Genomic DNA, 14,918 nt, shown 5'->3' on the forward strand with positions numbered 1-14,918 from the left:
GAACATGATTTAATTGATCATCGGTGATTCATCTTCCTCACCAAAATGGTACATCTTAATTAGTCCCTAGATGATGGTAGATCGAACTAGATGAAATAAATAGTGCCAAAGTTCAGAATTAGTTGATCCGATTCACGTGTAGCAACTTAATCTTAAAATATATATTAATTAGTAAATAAATTAAGCAATAAGATTAAAACGAAAGTTGTAGGTATCATCAATATATTTATAATGGTGTCGTCTTGTTCGATTTGTATAAGCGGTTTAGGAGAAAAGTGCAAAACAACGTGTTGTCCGGCAAGTTTCCATCGATGTAGTAATTTAGTTATCTATTTTTGGTCATTAGAAGGAGATGTCACCTAAAACCATAAAAGTAAAGTTGTAGAAAATTTCCCATAGATGGTCTAGATGTTTTTATTTGTACTTATTGGTTAAGCAAAGTAAAAGTTATGACTCGATCAGCGAGCAACCCATTATATTAGTCAATTTTTTTGGGAAACGGTAGAATCGGGAATTTTTGGTTTGTTAGCGAGATTAGTTCGGTCACTCAATATATATAGTTATGTGGATAGTCTAGGACATATTTTGAGTATAGTCTTGTTCCACATGTTTAGGGAGTGTTGGTGCTAACGTCATGAAGTCAGTTCCTTGTTGGTGATATGCCCTAGAGGCGATTGAGTTTGCGGATTGGATCTGCTAATGGGCTTTAATATTGATTAAAGGACCATTAGGGTTTAGAGTCATAATGGGCTTTAATGTTGATTAAAGGCCCATTAGCGTGCTCTATATAAGAATAGGCAGGGGCCAAGGCGCATTGAGTTTTTCAGAAACCCGGGCCGCCTCCTATTCCCGAACTCCCTTCGAAACCTTAGCCGGGCGCGCGGTGCTAGCACACCGGCGCACGGCGATTCCATCCTTGTATGTGTGGATACCGTAGAGGCGCTGCTACTATTACGGTGCTGATCTGCTCGGGAGTACTCGGGACGTACCCGCGAGTACTCGGAAGGTGCTCGGGACGTGCTCGGGACGAGGTTGACGATCGACTACTTGACGCGCACGACGTTGGATTGGTCTGCTCCAACTCTTCTTCCGCTGCACTGCTCGTCAAGTGGTAACGATTCATGATCCCCTACTCGCATGGCTTCCTGGTTGAATGCGGTAGAGAAAATTTATTTTATGCTAGCGTAGCCTACCCGCAACCCTTCAGTGGTATCAGAGCCATCCTGCGTAGTTTTCGATCTGGATCAGTCACATATAGAAGATATGTGATAGAAATAGATTAGATCTATTATTTTTGATCAGTTCATATGATGGATTGATCAATGCACGGTTGGTGAATTAGAGATCGGATGAGATGCCAGTCGATGAAACCACATAGCCAAAAAGATTAGCTCGATCTCCCACCTGGTTTTGCATGCGACTTGCCCCTACCGGCTGGAATCACCATCGGGGCTAACTGCGTGCATCGCGACATGGTCGGGAGAACAGCAGATCGAGGTCGTGTGTGCTGTCATCGTTTCTGGAAAAACCTCACGCGATGATCAATGGGATTGATCTAATGGAAATTGAGGCATTATGAATGACTCGGAATTGGCTCGATACCATCGATCCGATGAGATTTTCATAGCGATTTCATAAATTACACTCGGACCGCCGTCGCGTACACGCATAGATTGTTGTAATAACATGATCCCATCACGACATTAAAATTCGATTCTACGCTTAACTCGTTTTTGCAGAGAATGTTGTGACTGGTATGGCCTTGTGATATGTGATGCATGTGTGTAATTTTTCATGGCCTGCGTGTCATGGTTAATTGCAGCCCAAGGCTGTCATGTTATTGTATAACGGCATGCGTGTCGACTTGTGATGCTTCTTCTCATGTAATTTATCTAGTGCTATTAGGTGTAATAGACTAGAACAAGATCATGGAGATTTGAAGCATGATGACCCAGAGGACAGGAACCGTGGCGATGAAGATCACCATGTGAAGGGGCCATACTATGTCACAGTTAATATGATTGCCTGTGATGTTTTTATGTTCCTGTCATACTATTCTTTCATGTTTTATATGTGGTGGATATGATTTTCATGATAGAGTAGTTTCCCTCAGAAAAATCAAGAGTAATTGATGCCCTTCCAATAGCTGCACCTACAAAGGTTTTGATCATTGTGTGGTAGGTCTGCCAAAGCAGGGTGCCATCATTTATCTTAACCAGTTAGAGTGGATGTCGGACATCCACACGCATAGTATTGGTTTACTTGATAAAGCTATCAAAACGGTTTTGGGCTTTGGGGCATGATGTTGGGCGCCGGGGCATTCGATGCCACCCAGCAAACAAGAGTCACATAGGGATGTGATTAGCAAGGCGTTGCTTACCTATGTCACTAAGTTTCTAGCAGTGATGCCAAAGCTCACTAGAACTTAGTTGAATATGGATCTTGATCCTCTATATGTTGTTAGAGGGAAAACACATATAGTGGAGTATCTTTTGTTAAATTGTTTAATAGAAGATTCACATAGGCATAGTGCTGAACCTGCATTTTCTGTTGTAGATCATGGCACCGGCCGCTAGTAACACTTCCAGTTTTAATTTGCGATCGATTCTTGAAAAAAAGAGAAGCTTTCTGGAACAAACTTTATTGATTGGTATAGAAATCTGAGAATTGTTCTCAAACAAGAGAAAAAGGAATATGTTCTAGAGGTCCCCTATCCTGATGAACCAGCTGATAATGCTCCTGCCGCGGATCGGAGGGCTTATGAGAAGCACACCAACGATTCACTGGATGTTAGCTGCCTCATGCTTGCCTGTATGTCCTCTGAGCTTCAGAAGCAATATGAGAACAGGGATGCCCATGATATGATTGTGGGACTCCGAGGCATGTTTGAGAACCAAGCTCGGGCCGAGAGGTACAACACCTCAAAGTCCTTGTTTGCGTGCAGGTTAACAGAAGGCAGTCTAGTCAGTCCTCATGTGATCAAAATGATTGGTTACATTGAAAGCCTGGAAAAACTTGGTTTTCCCCTTAGCCCTGAGTTGGCTACGGATGTAATTCTCCAGTCGCTCCCTGCGAGCTTCGAGCCGTTCATTTTGAACTTTCATATGAACAGCATGGAGAAAAGCATGGCTGAATTGCATAGGATGCTAAAAACTGCTGAGGAAAGCATTAAGAAGAGCTCTAGTCATGTGATGATGGTTCAAAAGGATAGCAAGAAGAGAAAGCGCAAGGACAAGGCTAAAACTTCGGATGAGATCTCGAGTTCTAAGCCTAAACCTGTTGGAAAGCCCAAGGCTAGCCCTGCCGCTTCTGACACTTGCCACCACTGCCATAAGACTGGTCATTGGCGGAGGAACTGCAAATTGTACTTGGAAGAACTCAAAAAGAAGAAGGGAAGTAAGACTTCATCTTCAGGTATAAATGTTATTGAAATTAATCTTGCTACTCGTCCTGATGATTCATGGGTATTTGATACCGGATCAATGATTCATACTTGCAAATCGTTGCAGGGACTGAAAAGGACTAGGAAGTGTGCAAGAGGCGAACTGGATGCTCGCGTCGGCAATGGTGCAAAAGTTGTTGCGTTGGCCGTTGGCGTTTACTCCTTATCGCTACCCTCAGGATTAGTTTTGGAATTAAATAATTGTTATTATATTCCTGCCTTGGGCAAAAACATTATCTCTTCTTCATGTTTGGAAGAAGACGGTTATGAATTCATAATAAAGAACAAGTGTTGTTCGATATTTTTGAATGGTATGCTCTATGGTAATTGTCCATTAGTAAATGGATTATATATATTGGATCTTGAGGATATAACTATCTATAACATTGATACAAAGAAGCCTCGGCTTAATGATTTGAATCCCACTTTTGTTTGGCATTGTCGATTAGACCAAACCCAATGGGTTCCCGTCCCGGGGCTCGTTCCCTTCGCGATGGGAAAACGCCCGAGACGGGAACGGCAGCGCAGTCCCAATCGCTTCCCCTCCCGGCGCGGCGTGGAATGGGAAAGGAGAGAGATTCCCTCGGCCGTGGGAACCTCTCTCCGTTCCCTTCGCGCAGACGGAGAGCGGAGAAGTGTTCGGCAGTTGGCGTTGCGCGCTGGTGCGGAAGCCGCGGAGAGCCGGAGCGGAGGCGGCACGAGCAGGGAGGACGGAGGCGCAAGGGTCGTCGGAGCGGCGACTGGGGCCAGGGGGGCAGGGCGACCGCGCGGGGACGGACGCGTCGACGTCGGCGGAGGTGGCCAGGCGGCGCAGCGTCTCATCGACGGCAGGTACGTCCCAGCCGCCATACCCGATTCGTAGATCCGGGGGAGAGTGGGTACCTGGATTGGGTTCCGGCGTGTAGGTGAGGGCAGGAGGGTCGTCGGCCCTTGCGGCGCGGGGGACGGAGCAGGGGGGGCAGGCGGCGCTCGCGCTAGAATGAGCGGTCCTCGTTCATGGGGGAAGTCCGGACGGGGTGAGCGAGATGCAGTGAACAGGCGGAGGGTTGGGTAGGCGGCGACGGCGTCGGTCGATTGAGGAGTCCTCGGGCATGGGGCAAGTCCGGAGGGGGTGGGCGATGGAGGCATCGCAGGGGTCCTGGGTTCTGTGCATCGAACTACGGCGGAGGAGGTGGTGGGAGGGCGCGGTGAACTTGCGTTGCCGTCGGTGAAGGGGAGTCTTCGGGCTCATCGGATTGCCGTGGTGCACTCTGTAGATGGACGCGGCAGCTCTGGCGATGCTTGTGTCGTTGATGCAAGACCAAGTGCAGGAAGCGGCCGACGCGTTGAAGAAGGTAGCATCCGACAACATGAGCCCAGAGAGCACCCCAGCGGCCGTCGATCTCAACATGGCGCTTCTACAAGTGGATGCAATTGCCGGCGATTTGGGTCAGCTAGTCTTCCAGGTGGAGGATGCGATGCAGCGGTGTTCTCTGTCCTTGTCCACCGAGGAGGAGGACAGGACTACCGATGGGGTCCAAGGAGAGGCATGGGCTTCCTTCAACATCGCCGGTGATGACTCTGACCAATGTGAAGGGAGCTCGGAAGACGTGCTGTGCTCCAGTAGTGTAGATTGTGGTTCGGTTGAGTCCGATAGGTCGTGGCGGCTGTAATCTGGGCGCCGGTTAGGATGGAAAGGTGTGATCCTCAATTCTGTTCTTGTGCGCAGTGCGTGTGGTACCCGGAGTTAGTTTGCTATGTCGAAAATGCTTGTTTGTTGTCGCCTTAAGCACTGTGATGAACTGAACTGATATCATGTTTGTTGTCCCCAATTATTTTGGATCAGTATGGCACTACTATTTCCTCTGTATGGCAATAAGAACTTGTCCGCATTTGGTGTCCACATTTTGATTGCTTGTACTGGTCCATGGAATGGCCTATTGCACACTGTAATTACAATGTCATTGTTCTGGTATGTATCATCTTTTGTAGAAACTAGAATACTTCATAATGTATCGTGTATGGAGCAAAGCACCCTCTGGTGAATCAAGGATTGCTGTGCTATGCATAATGTATACCAATGTTCTGCTTGGTGGGGTGAAATGTCTATTAGCATTGGGACTGTAAGTGTGCAATAGGAGTGATTAGGTAGTCTTGTTTATGAATATGCCATTGCTGGTCCGAAGGCCCTGAGTTGAGTACATTATGGTGAATCAAAGATTGATGCACTATGCACCATGTTTTGCATTTTTCGGCGTGCTACATTATGAAGTGATATGTCTATTAGCCTTTGGACTGTAACTGTCATCTTTGGACTGTAACTGTGACTGTCTATTAGTCTTGTGTATGAATAAGCCATACGTAGTCCAAAGGCCCTGAGTTGAGTACATTCTGCTGGATCAAAGGTTCATGTACTATTGTGTATGAATATGCCATATGTGTATTAGCCTTTGGACTGTAACTGTCATCTTTATCACATATTACCTGCTTGTTGCCCTATTACCTGTGATGTTTATCATAAACTTTGAAACGTATCTTAATTGAGTAGGTAGTCTGCCGTATGAATATGCCATATGTGTATTAGCCTTTGGACTGTAACTGTCATCTTTATCACATATTACCTGCTTGTTGCCCTATTACCTGTGATGTTTATCATAAACTTTGAAACTTATCTTAATTGAGTAGGTAGTCTTGTGTATGAATATGCCATATGTGTATTAGCCTTTGGACTGTAACTGTCATCTTTATCACATATTACCTGCTTGTTGCCCTATTACCTGTGATGTTTATCATAAACTTTGAAACTTATCTTAATTGAAGGGGCCGAATGGATCCTTTTTACGAGAGCATCCTGCAGGACGGTTTCGACCGTATGACTTGGGGGGGTCAAGACATGGGTACCCAGGGGGGGTCAATCGACGGTCCACAAGCAGAGATGTCCGAGTTAGGGCAGTTTAGTCTAGGGAACGATGACAAGGGTACGAAGAAGGTCACCTCGAGGAAGAAGAAGAAGGTGGACGCGAAAACTGATAGAACCAAATGGACTGACGAGGAAGATGAGTTGTTGGTGTCGGCCTGGCTTAACGTAAGCCAAGATCCGGTTGTGGGCACGGACCAGTCCAGAGAGACCTATTGGGGGCGTATCGTAAAGTATTTCAACACTTACAAGAAGGAGAGCATGATGCCAAGGACCGACAAAGCGCTCATCAATCATATGAAGCTGATCACCGATGCCGTGACAAAGTTTACGGTGCATTACAGGAAGGTGGAGCAGCTGAACCCGAGTGGCACCAATGAACGTGACAAGGTGACTGTACATTTCGCTGAAATTGTCCATGCATGTATAGTCGAAAAGGACTTATATTTATATGCTTCGCAGATGGCAAGAGCGTGCTCCGCGTATAAAGCAATTGAGGGAAAACCCTTCGCATACACCCATTGTTGGGTGCTGCTGGCCGAGCACCCGAAGTGGCATGCACACGAAGCGGCAAAGGCGCAGAAGGTCTTGGAGCTTGCGGAAGCACAGTGCAGCCAAGCTGCAGGCAATGACATCCCAAATGATGCCGCTTCCAACGCGTCGACGGACCTTCCCCGTCCTATTGGCCGTGACCAAGCGAAAGCTTCTCGAGCGCGCAAGTCGCCGTCGCAGTCCTCAATTCCAACCGTGTCCGGAGGGGCATATGAGCGACAATTGCAAGACATCAGTGAAACAAAGAAAGTGATGGTGGAACTTAAGAAGGAGCAGCTGGAGGTGATGCGTCTCCAAGCGACTGTCCGAATGAATGACCAAGACGAAAGAATTATGAAGGTCGATTTGGACACGGTTTCGGGACCACTACGGGAGTACTATAGGAAGCGCCAGGAAGACATCATGGCGCGGTGGAAGGTCCTAGAGAACCGAGATTAGGACGGTTGAACTCGTCAAATAGTTGTTAATCGGATTGTAATATTAATGGACATGTGTGTGTCATGGTACTGTGCAACTTCGGAAGTATGAACTTTGCTTTGTAATATTTGTCACATTGAAGTAGTGTCATTGAGGACTGCAATAGTGGTTCATGTATTGATTCGTAGTACTAGCATTACAAACCAAAGTACATGCCATAGCCGACTCAACTGGAAACATCACACAAAAGTACATGCGAACCGGTGACCCTATTGGGAACCTAGAACCAAACTTCATGCTTCAAACTAGCTTAATGAATACAAACTTTCGGCATTCTACTGTGCTCCATGCATACTCCAAAGGTGCTCCACAAGGTCCGCCCGCAATTGGCGGTGCACTGCACGGTTGCGGATAGCTTGAGTGGTTTCGACATAATGCAGGACACCTTCGTCACCACTTCGATGGACTTGAGTTGGTTCCCCCATGAAGTCGAACACCTGCACCGGGGAAGCGGTTCCACGCTCGTCCTCAATAATCATGTTGTGCATAATAACGCATGCGGTCATGATATTATGCAAGGTAGACTGATCCCATACTCTAGCCGGCCCGCGAACAATAGCAAACCTAGATTGCAACACACCAAATGCACGTTCGACATCCTTGCGGAGAGCAGCTTGCATCGCGGAGAAATTGATGCTCTTGTTGCCTCGTGGAGCAGGAATTGCCTTCACTATGGTCGCCCATTCGGGGTATATGCCATCGCCGAGGTAGTATCCCATGTCGTACCTGTTACCATTTATGATGTACGAAACAGGTGGGGCACTCCCATCAATAAGCCTAGTAAATAAGTTAGAGCGGTGCAATACGTTTATATCGTTAAGACTCCCAGGCATGCCAAAAAAAGCATGCCAAATCCATAAGTCATACGACGCAACCGCCTCCAAAACTATAGAAGGCTTGCGAGTATGGCCTGTGTACGCGCCATGCCATGCTTTTGGACAGTTCTTCCATACCCAATGCATGCAATCGATGCTCCCGAGCATCCCGGGAAACCCACGGCGCTCCCCTTCTGCCAGGAGACGGGCGGTGTCAGTTTCATTGGGAGCCCGGAGATATTCTTCTCCGAACACCTGCACAATAGCTTCCACATATTTTCGTAAAGCCATCATCGCCGTGCTCACTCCTATCCGCACGTACTCGTCAACTGCATCGGAACTGACTCCGTATGCTAGTTGCCGTATGGCCGCTGTCATTTTTTGCAAGGGGCTAAGGCCGAGCTTCCCCGTTGCATCCCTTCTCTGCCTGAACCAGGTGTCATGCTCCTCCACAGCGGCCGCAATACGCAAGAACAACCGCCGCGACATACGAAACCTGGGTGCGTGAAAATACATGACTCAGTGTACAGAACGAAGGTTACGACTTCCATTACAAAATCGAACTTACCTCCGACGAAACAGGATATCGCCGAACACAGGGTTGTCGGCGAAGTAGTCGTTGTACAGCCTAGCAGCACCTTCGCGGTGTTGCCGGTCTATAACCGCATGGCCGGGCATCGACCCACGCTGCCTGCTACGACGCGCAGCTGCCGCTTCTTCCTCCTCGATGGCAATCAGCACAAGCAGCTCATCCTCTTCGTCACTCGAATCTGAGGAGAACATCATCATTTCCTCCGAATCTGAGGAGTTCATCTTGTTTTTGGCAAATGGAGGAACTAGTGTGACTCCGCTGTGAGCAAGCTGGCCCTTTTTGTAGTGCTACAAATCTTCCCTGCGAAGCCACACTTCAGTGGCTTCCATTGCAAGCCGCTTGAAAAGTCCAACGTTTCCTTCCACCACAAGCCGTCTACCCATTCAACACTCTAATCCCGTACTGCATACGCCGTACAAACGCATTCATCGTAGATATACAGATTCGGTACCAAGTATATTAAAATATTGAAAGTCTGTTGGGGAAGGGAATGGGGAAGGGAATACTGTTGGAGTGCAGGATCCTGAAGGGAATGAATCTGGGAAGGGAATCGTGCTGGGAAGGGATTTTGGAGTGGGAAGGGAAGGAAACGGTTGGGGATAGTCTTAGGTCATATAAATAAGAAGCGTATGCAGAAGCTCCATAAAGATGGTCTTCTACATTCATTTGATTTCGAATCATTTGATACATGCGAGTCTTGTTTACTTGGCAAGATGACTAAGACGCCTTTCACTGGTCAAAGTGAGAGGACAAATGAATTATTGGCCCTAGTACATACAGATGTATGTGGACCGATGAGTTCTACAGCTAGAGGTGGTTTTCAGTATTTCATTACTTTCACCGATGACTTTAGTAGATATGGTTACATCTACCTAATGAGGCACAAGTCTGAATCCTTTGAAAAGTTCAAGGAGTTCCAGAATGAAGTACAAAATCATATAGGCAAGACAATTAAATTTCTGCGATCAGATCGTGGAGGCGAATATTTGAGCCATGAATTTGGTGATCATCTAAGGCAATGTGGAATCGTTCCACAATTGACTCCACCGGGTACGCCACAATGGAACGGGGTGTCCGAGCGGAGGAACCGAACCTTGTTAGACATGGTCCGGTCGATGATGAGCCAATCTGATCTTCCATTGTCCTTCTGGGGATACGCTCTAGAAACTGCTGCTTTCACGTTAAACAGGGTTCCATCTAAGGCTGTAGAGAGGACACCATATGAGATATGGACCGGGAAGCGTCCCGGATTGTCTTTCCTTAAGATATGGGGTTGTGAGGCTTATGTAAAACGTTTGTCGTCTGATAAGCTCACTCCTAAATCTGATAAATGCTTCTTTGTGGGGTATCCTAGGGAAACCAAAGGATATTATTTCTATAACCGGGAAGAAGGCAAAGTGTTTGTCGCCCGGAATGGTGTCTTTCTTGAGAAAGAGTTTCTCGCGAAGAGAGTTAGTGGGAGTACGGTGCAACTCGAAGAAATTCGGGAACCACTTGAAAGTGTTTCAACTCCTATTGAACCACAACTCGGTATGCAAGATGTTGCAGAACCTGTTGTCGAGACACCAGCCCCACGTCGGTCGGAAAGGTTCAGTCGTGCACCCGAGCGGTTTATGTTCCTAACCACGGGGCAGCGCGACATATTATTGTTGGACAATGATGAACCTAAGACTTACTCGAAAGCAATGGTGGGACCAGACTCCGAAAAATGGCTTGGAGCCATGAGATCCGAGTTAGAATCCATGCGAGAAAACCAAGTTTGGAACTTGGTCGATCCACCTGATGGTGTGAAAACTATCGAGTGTAAATGGGTTTTTAAGAAAAAGATAGACGTTGATGGAAATGTTCACATCTATAAGGCACGATTGGTGGCGAAAGGTTTCAGGCAAATTCAAGGTGTTGATTATGATGAAACGTTTTCGCCCGTCGCAATGCTAAAGTCTATTCGGATTCTCCTAGCAATTGCTGCATATTTCGACTATGAGATATGGCAAATGGATGTCAAAACGGCTTTCCTTAATGGAAACCTAAGTGAGGATGTGTACATGACACAGCCTGAAGGTTTTGTCAATCCGAAAAATGCTGGGAAGATTTGCAAGCTGCAAAAGTCCATCTATGGACTAAAGCAAGCTTCTCGGAGTTGGAATCTTCGTTTTGATGAAGTAATCAAAGGGTTTGGTTTCATCAAGAATGAAGAAGAGCCTTGTGTTTACAAAAGGACTAGTGGGAGCGCACTTGTGTTTCTGGTCTTATATGTGGATGACATATTATTGATCGGAAATAATATTCCAATGCTCGATGCTGTCAAATCTTCATTGAAAAAGAGTTTTTCAATGAAAGATTTAGGAGAGGCAGCATACATATTGGGCATAAAGATCTATAGAGATAGGTCGAAAAGACTAATCGGATTAAGCCAGAGCACGTACATTGACAAGGTATTGAATCAGTTCAATATGCAAGATTCCAAGAAAGGTTTCTTGCCAATGTCACATGGCATCACTCTCAGCAACAATCAATGTCCTAAGACATCTGATGAGCTCGAGAGGATGAGTGCGATCCCGTATGCTTCTGCTATCGGGTCCATCATGTATGCTATGTTTTGTACACGCCCAGATGTCTCCTATGCTCTAAGTGTTACGAGCAGATATCAATCGAACCCAGGTGAATGTCACTAGGCTATAGTAAAGAGTATCCTCAAGTACATGAGAAGAACTAAGGATATGTTCCTAGTCTATGGAGGTGAGGAGGAGCTCGTTGTAAATGGTTACACCGATGCTAGCTTCCAAACCGACAAGGACGACTCGAGATCGCAGTCTGGTTTTGTGTTTTGCCTTAATGGAGGTGCGGTGAGTTGGAAGAGTTCCAAGCAAGAAACGGTTGCTGATTCCACGACGGAGGCCGAGTATATCGCAGCTTCGGAAGCTGCAAAAGTGGCTGTTTGGATCAGAAAATTTGTTTCTGAGTTGGGTGTGGTCCCTAGTGCATCCAGTCCAATGGACCTCTATTGTGACAATAGTGGTGCCATTGCACAAGCCAAGGAGCCTCGGTCGCACCAGAAGTCCAAGCACATACTTCGGCGCTATCACCTCATTCGAGAGATTATTGATAGAGGTGATGTAAAGATATGCAAGGTGCACACGGATTCGAATATTGCTGATCCGTTGATGAAGTCTCTCCCACAGCCCAAGCATGAGGCACACTTGAGCTCTATGGGTATTAGATACTTGCGGGATAGACTCTAGTGCATGTGAGAGAATGTGTTCTGTCTATGCTAATGTACTTTTGGATAATTGTTATCTGGTTCCATGAATAATTATCATTTACATTGATCAGCAAGTATGTGACCTGTTTGTGAAACTCTTTGTTTTTATGATGTTATTCTAAATAGTCCCTAATCTCATATCATTGTGTGGGACAATAATGATTTATAGATTAGCACATTTGACTGAATGATGATCATGTTTCACGGATCATAGATATGGAGATATCAAATCAGTAATGTGGACACATGTTAGAGAACATGATGTTGGATAGACCCACCCTGAGATACTGCTGGGATTGTTATTTTTAATGTGCCATCAGTTGTTATCTCAAATGGTGTACCTACAGAATCCTTTGACCTGAGATCATCATTGATTCCAGAATGTGTAGTAACACACTTAGGGGCTTCCAAACGCTATTCCGTAACTGGGTAGTTATAAAGGTTGCTTTCGGGTATGTTATGAAACATGTCGTGGGATGTGAGTGATCAAGATGGAATTTACCCCTCCTAAATAACGGGAGAGATATCTCTGGGCCCCTCGAGGTAGTTGGATTGGAAAGTGCATGGCCATGCCAATGTGATTAAAGAGTTAATCATGGTGAATCCACTACTTGATCGAGTGAATGGTCGAGCTATCACAAGGGTGGCACGAATCTCGCCTTGAGCTTGACTGGTATCGTGTGGTAAAGGGATTGGTGCATGAGTATATCAAGGTTCAGCCGATATGATCTTTGTGTGCATTCGGGAGTCAATATGTCCTGCTAGGTACCGCTATTGACTTGCAATTCGGAAAAGGGTTTCCGGATAGCGGCCGTTTACACATGAACCTAACGGGTCACACACTTAAGGGGATGGAATATAAAACTTGTACTGACTCTAGTGCAAGTGGGAGATTGTTGGTGATATGCCCTAGAGGCGATTGAGTTTGCGGATTGGACCTGCTAATGGGCTTTAATATTGATTAAAGGACCATTAGGGTTTAGAGTCATAATGGGCTTTAATGTTGATTAAAGGCCCATTAGCGTGCTCTATATAAGAATAGGCAGGGGCCAAGGCGCATTGAGTTTTTCAGAAACCCTGGCCGCCTCCTATTCCCGAACTCCCTTCGAAACCCTAGCCGGGCGCGCGGTGCTAGCACACCGGCGCACGGCGATTCCATCCTTGTACGTGTGGATACCGTAGAGGCGCTGCTACTATTACGGTGCTGATCTGCTCGGGAGTACTCGGGACGTACCCGCGAGTACTCGGAAGGTGCTCGGGACGTGCTCGGGACGAGGTTGACGATCGACTACTTGACGCGCACGACGTTGGATTGGTCTGCTCCAACTCTTCTTCCGCTGCACTGCTCATCAAGTGGTAACGATTCATGATCCCCTACTCGCATGGCTTCCTGGTTGAATGCGGTAGAGAAAATTTATTTTATGCTAGCGTAGCCTACCCGCAACCCTTCATTCCTCGTCATGGTTAAGGCAAGTGCATGAAGAACATGTATTGATGTGTCTTATGGTTTGATTTTCTTTGCTCATTATGTTTTCAAATCTTACATTCCTTTTTCATTTATGTGATGATATGATTCCAGTTCCAAGGTGATGTTCATGATTCGTGTTACTAGTGAGTTCGTTTCATATCATTCATGTTCCATGGATTGTTCCAATTTATTAATATGTTGACTGTTTCTTATTATTATGTTCCTGTAAGTAAATGCTAGCCTCACTTGCTCGATTTTACTAGTAAATATTAATAATGTATTCAGGTGTTATCCGCTTCAGACAAAAACAACTATTTCAGAGGTTTTATCACAAGAAGAGAATTGTTCCTTTTGACCTAGTTTTTTAATGTTTCCTATTGTTTATATGTTCTTCCAATTCTATAATATATTTGCTAAGTGTTTTTACTCATATTTATGTTTTATTTGATTTTTATGTACCAAATAATTGTGGTATGCATGGAAGGAAGTAGTATTATGTTGTAGCACCTTTAAATAAATACTTAGACTTCTCAATAATGCATTAGAACAGTATCAGGTTGGGGTTGAGTTGGTCATTCCTATCGGGTCCTAGTTTTTAGCGGTGATGCTTACTTTCTACTTATGAATAGTATGCTTATGATGAATGTGGGTTTTTTTCCTGCTTGTTTAGGAAAGTGGCCGATATAATAGAAACTCTTATGAAATATTTATTAATTTCTGAAATTAGTAGAATTTTTAGATGAGATGTGGTAGCATTTGGGCAGTAGAAATCTGAGGTGTTACACCAAAATGGCAAGCACTCGGCCACCATCGATCTTGAGCTAGCATCGACGTCGTACGATACGAGTGAAATGTATAATATCCGAAGCAGTTTCTGCTTCGCTGCACGTACCAATTATATTTCACAACCAACAAACTCGATCGGTTCGATTCTTTAATTACTCGAGTAGTCATGGTCATGCATGTTGTATAGTGTATACAGTCAGCCACATGGGGTCCGTAGTACTTGTGCATGATTGTCATGTCAGATAATATCGTCTGTCTAGCGAGCCAGCTGGTGGTGGTCACCGACAGATCGGAGACCAGCACTAGCAGACACGGCAACGTTTGGCGCGCGCGGAGGTGGTACAACAGATGTTATCTACAGGCCGGCAAGGAGGACGGCGTCGCCATCGCTACCTGGCCCATCCATTGGCGAGGCGAGCGCCCCTAGGATGCCGTACATTTCTTTGTCGCACGGTTGGCTGCTCGTGCTCCTTTGGCTTTCCACCTGCCGCGGCATTGCTACCTTTCCAGGTTAACGTTGCCTTCGTTTCCGTGTGCTCTTGGGAGCCTCATGTTGCAACATGGTCGTCCATACGTACCCCGGCCGCCGTAGGGTGACGCCGGCCGGCCGGCCGGCTCTATGTAAACC

At 46.0% G+C, this 14,918-nt stretch overlaps 2 protein-coding genes across 2 annotated transcripts; one reads left to right on the plus strand and one right to left on the minus strand.

Moving 5' to 3' along the window:
• The first annotated feature begins 6,356 nt into the window (after positions 1-6,356).
• On the plus strand, positions 6,357-7,428 carry LOC133923083 (glutathione S-transferase T2-like). The gene is made up of 2 exons (XM_062368535.1): positions 6,357-6,728; positions 6,801-7,428. Exons 1-2 carry the CDS (start codon positions 6,357-6,359, stop codon positions 7,326-7,328), a joined length of 900 nt encoding a protein of 299 aa, XP_062224519.1. The 3' UTR covers positions 7,329-7,428.
• Positions 7,429-7,642: 214 nt separating this feature from the next.
• On the minus strand, positions 7,643-9,367 carry LOC133923084 (uncharacterized). Its single transcript, XM_062368536.1, has 2 exons — positions 8,751-9,367; positions 7,643-8,678 (listed from the first exon to the last, which is right to left on the minus strand). The coding sequence occupies exons 1-2, from the start codon at positions 8,993-8,995 to the stop codon at positions 7,643-7,645; spliced, it is 1,281 nt and encodes a 426-aa protein (XP_062224520.1). The 5' UTR covers positions 8,996-9,367.
• Between the last annotated feature and the right edge of the window lie 5,551 nt (positions 9,368-14,918).

This window comes from Phragmites australis, chromosome 6 (assembly GCF_958298935.1).
Source record: "Phragmites australis chromosome 6, lpPhrAust1.1, whole genome shotgun sequence".
Lineage (NCBI taxonomy): Eukaryota > Viridiplantae > Streptophyta > Magnoliopsida > Poales > Poaceae > Phragmites > Phragmites australis.

Bases quoted from the DNA above. Each gene is read 5' to 3' on its own strand.
- LOC133923084 (XM_062368536.1), bottom strand. From the start codon at position 8,995: ATGAACTCCTCAGATTCGGAGGAAATGATGATGTTCTCCTCAGATTCG. The intron at 8,679-8,750 runs GTAAGTTCGATT...TCACGCACCCAG, and splicing joins GATATCCTGTTTCGTCGGAG to GTTTCGTATGTCGCGGCGGT.
- LOC133923083 (XM_062368535.1), top strand. From the start codon at position 6,357: ATGTCCGAGTTAGGGCAGTTTAGTCTAGGGAACGATGACAAGGGTACG. The intron at 6,729-6,800 runs GTGACTGTACAT...TATGCTTCGCAG, and splicing joins GCACCAATGAACGTGACAAG to ATGGCAAGAGCGTGCTCCGC.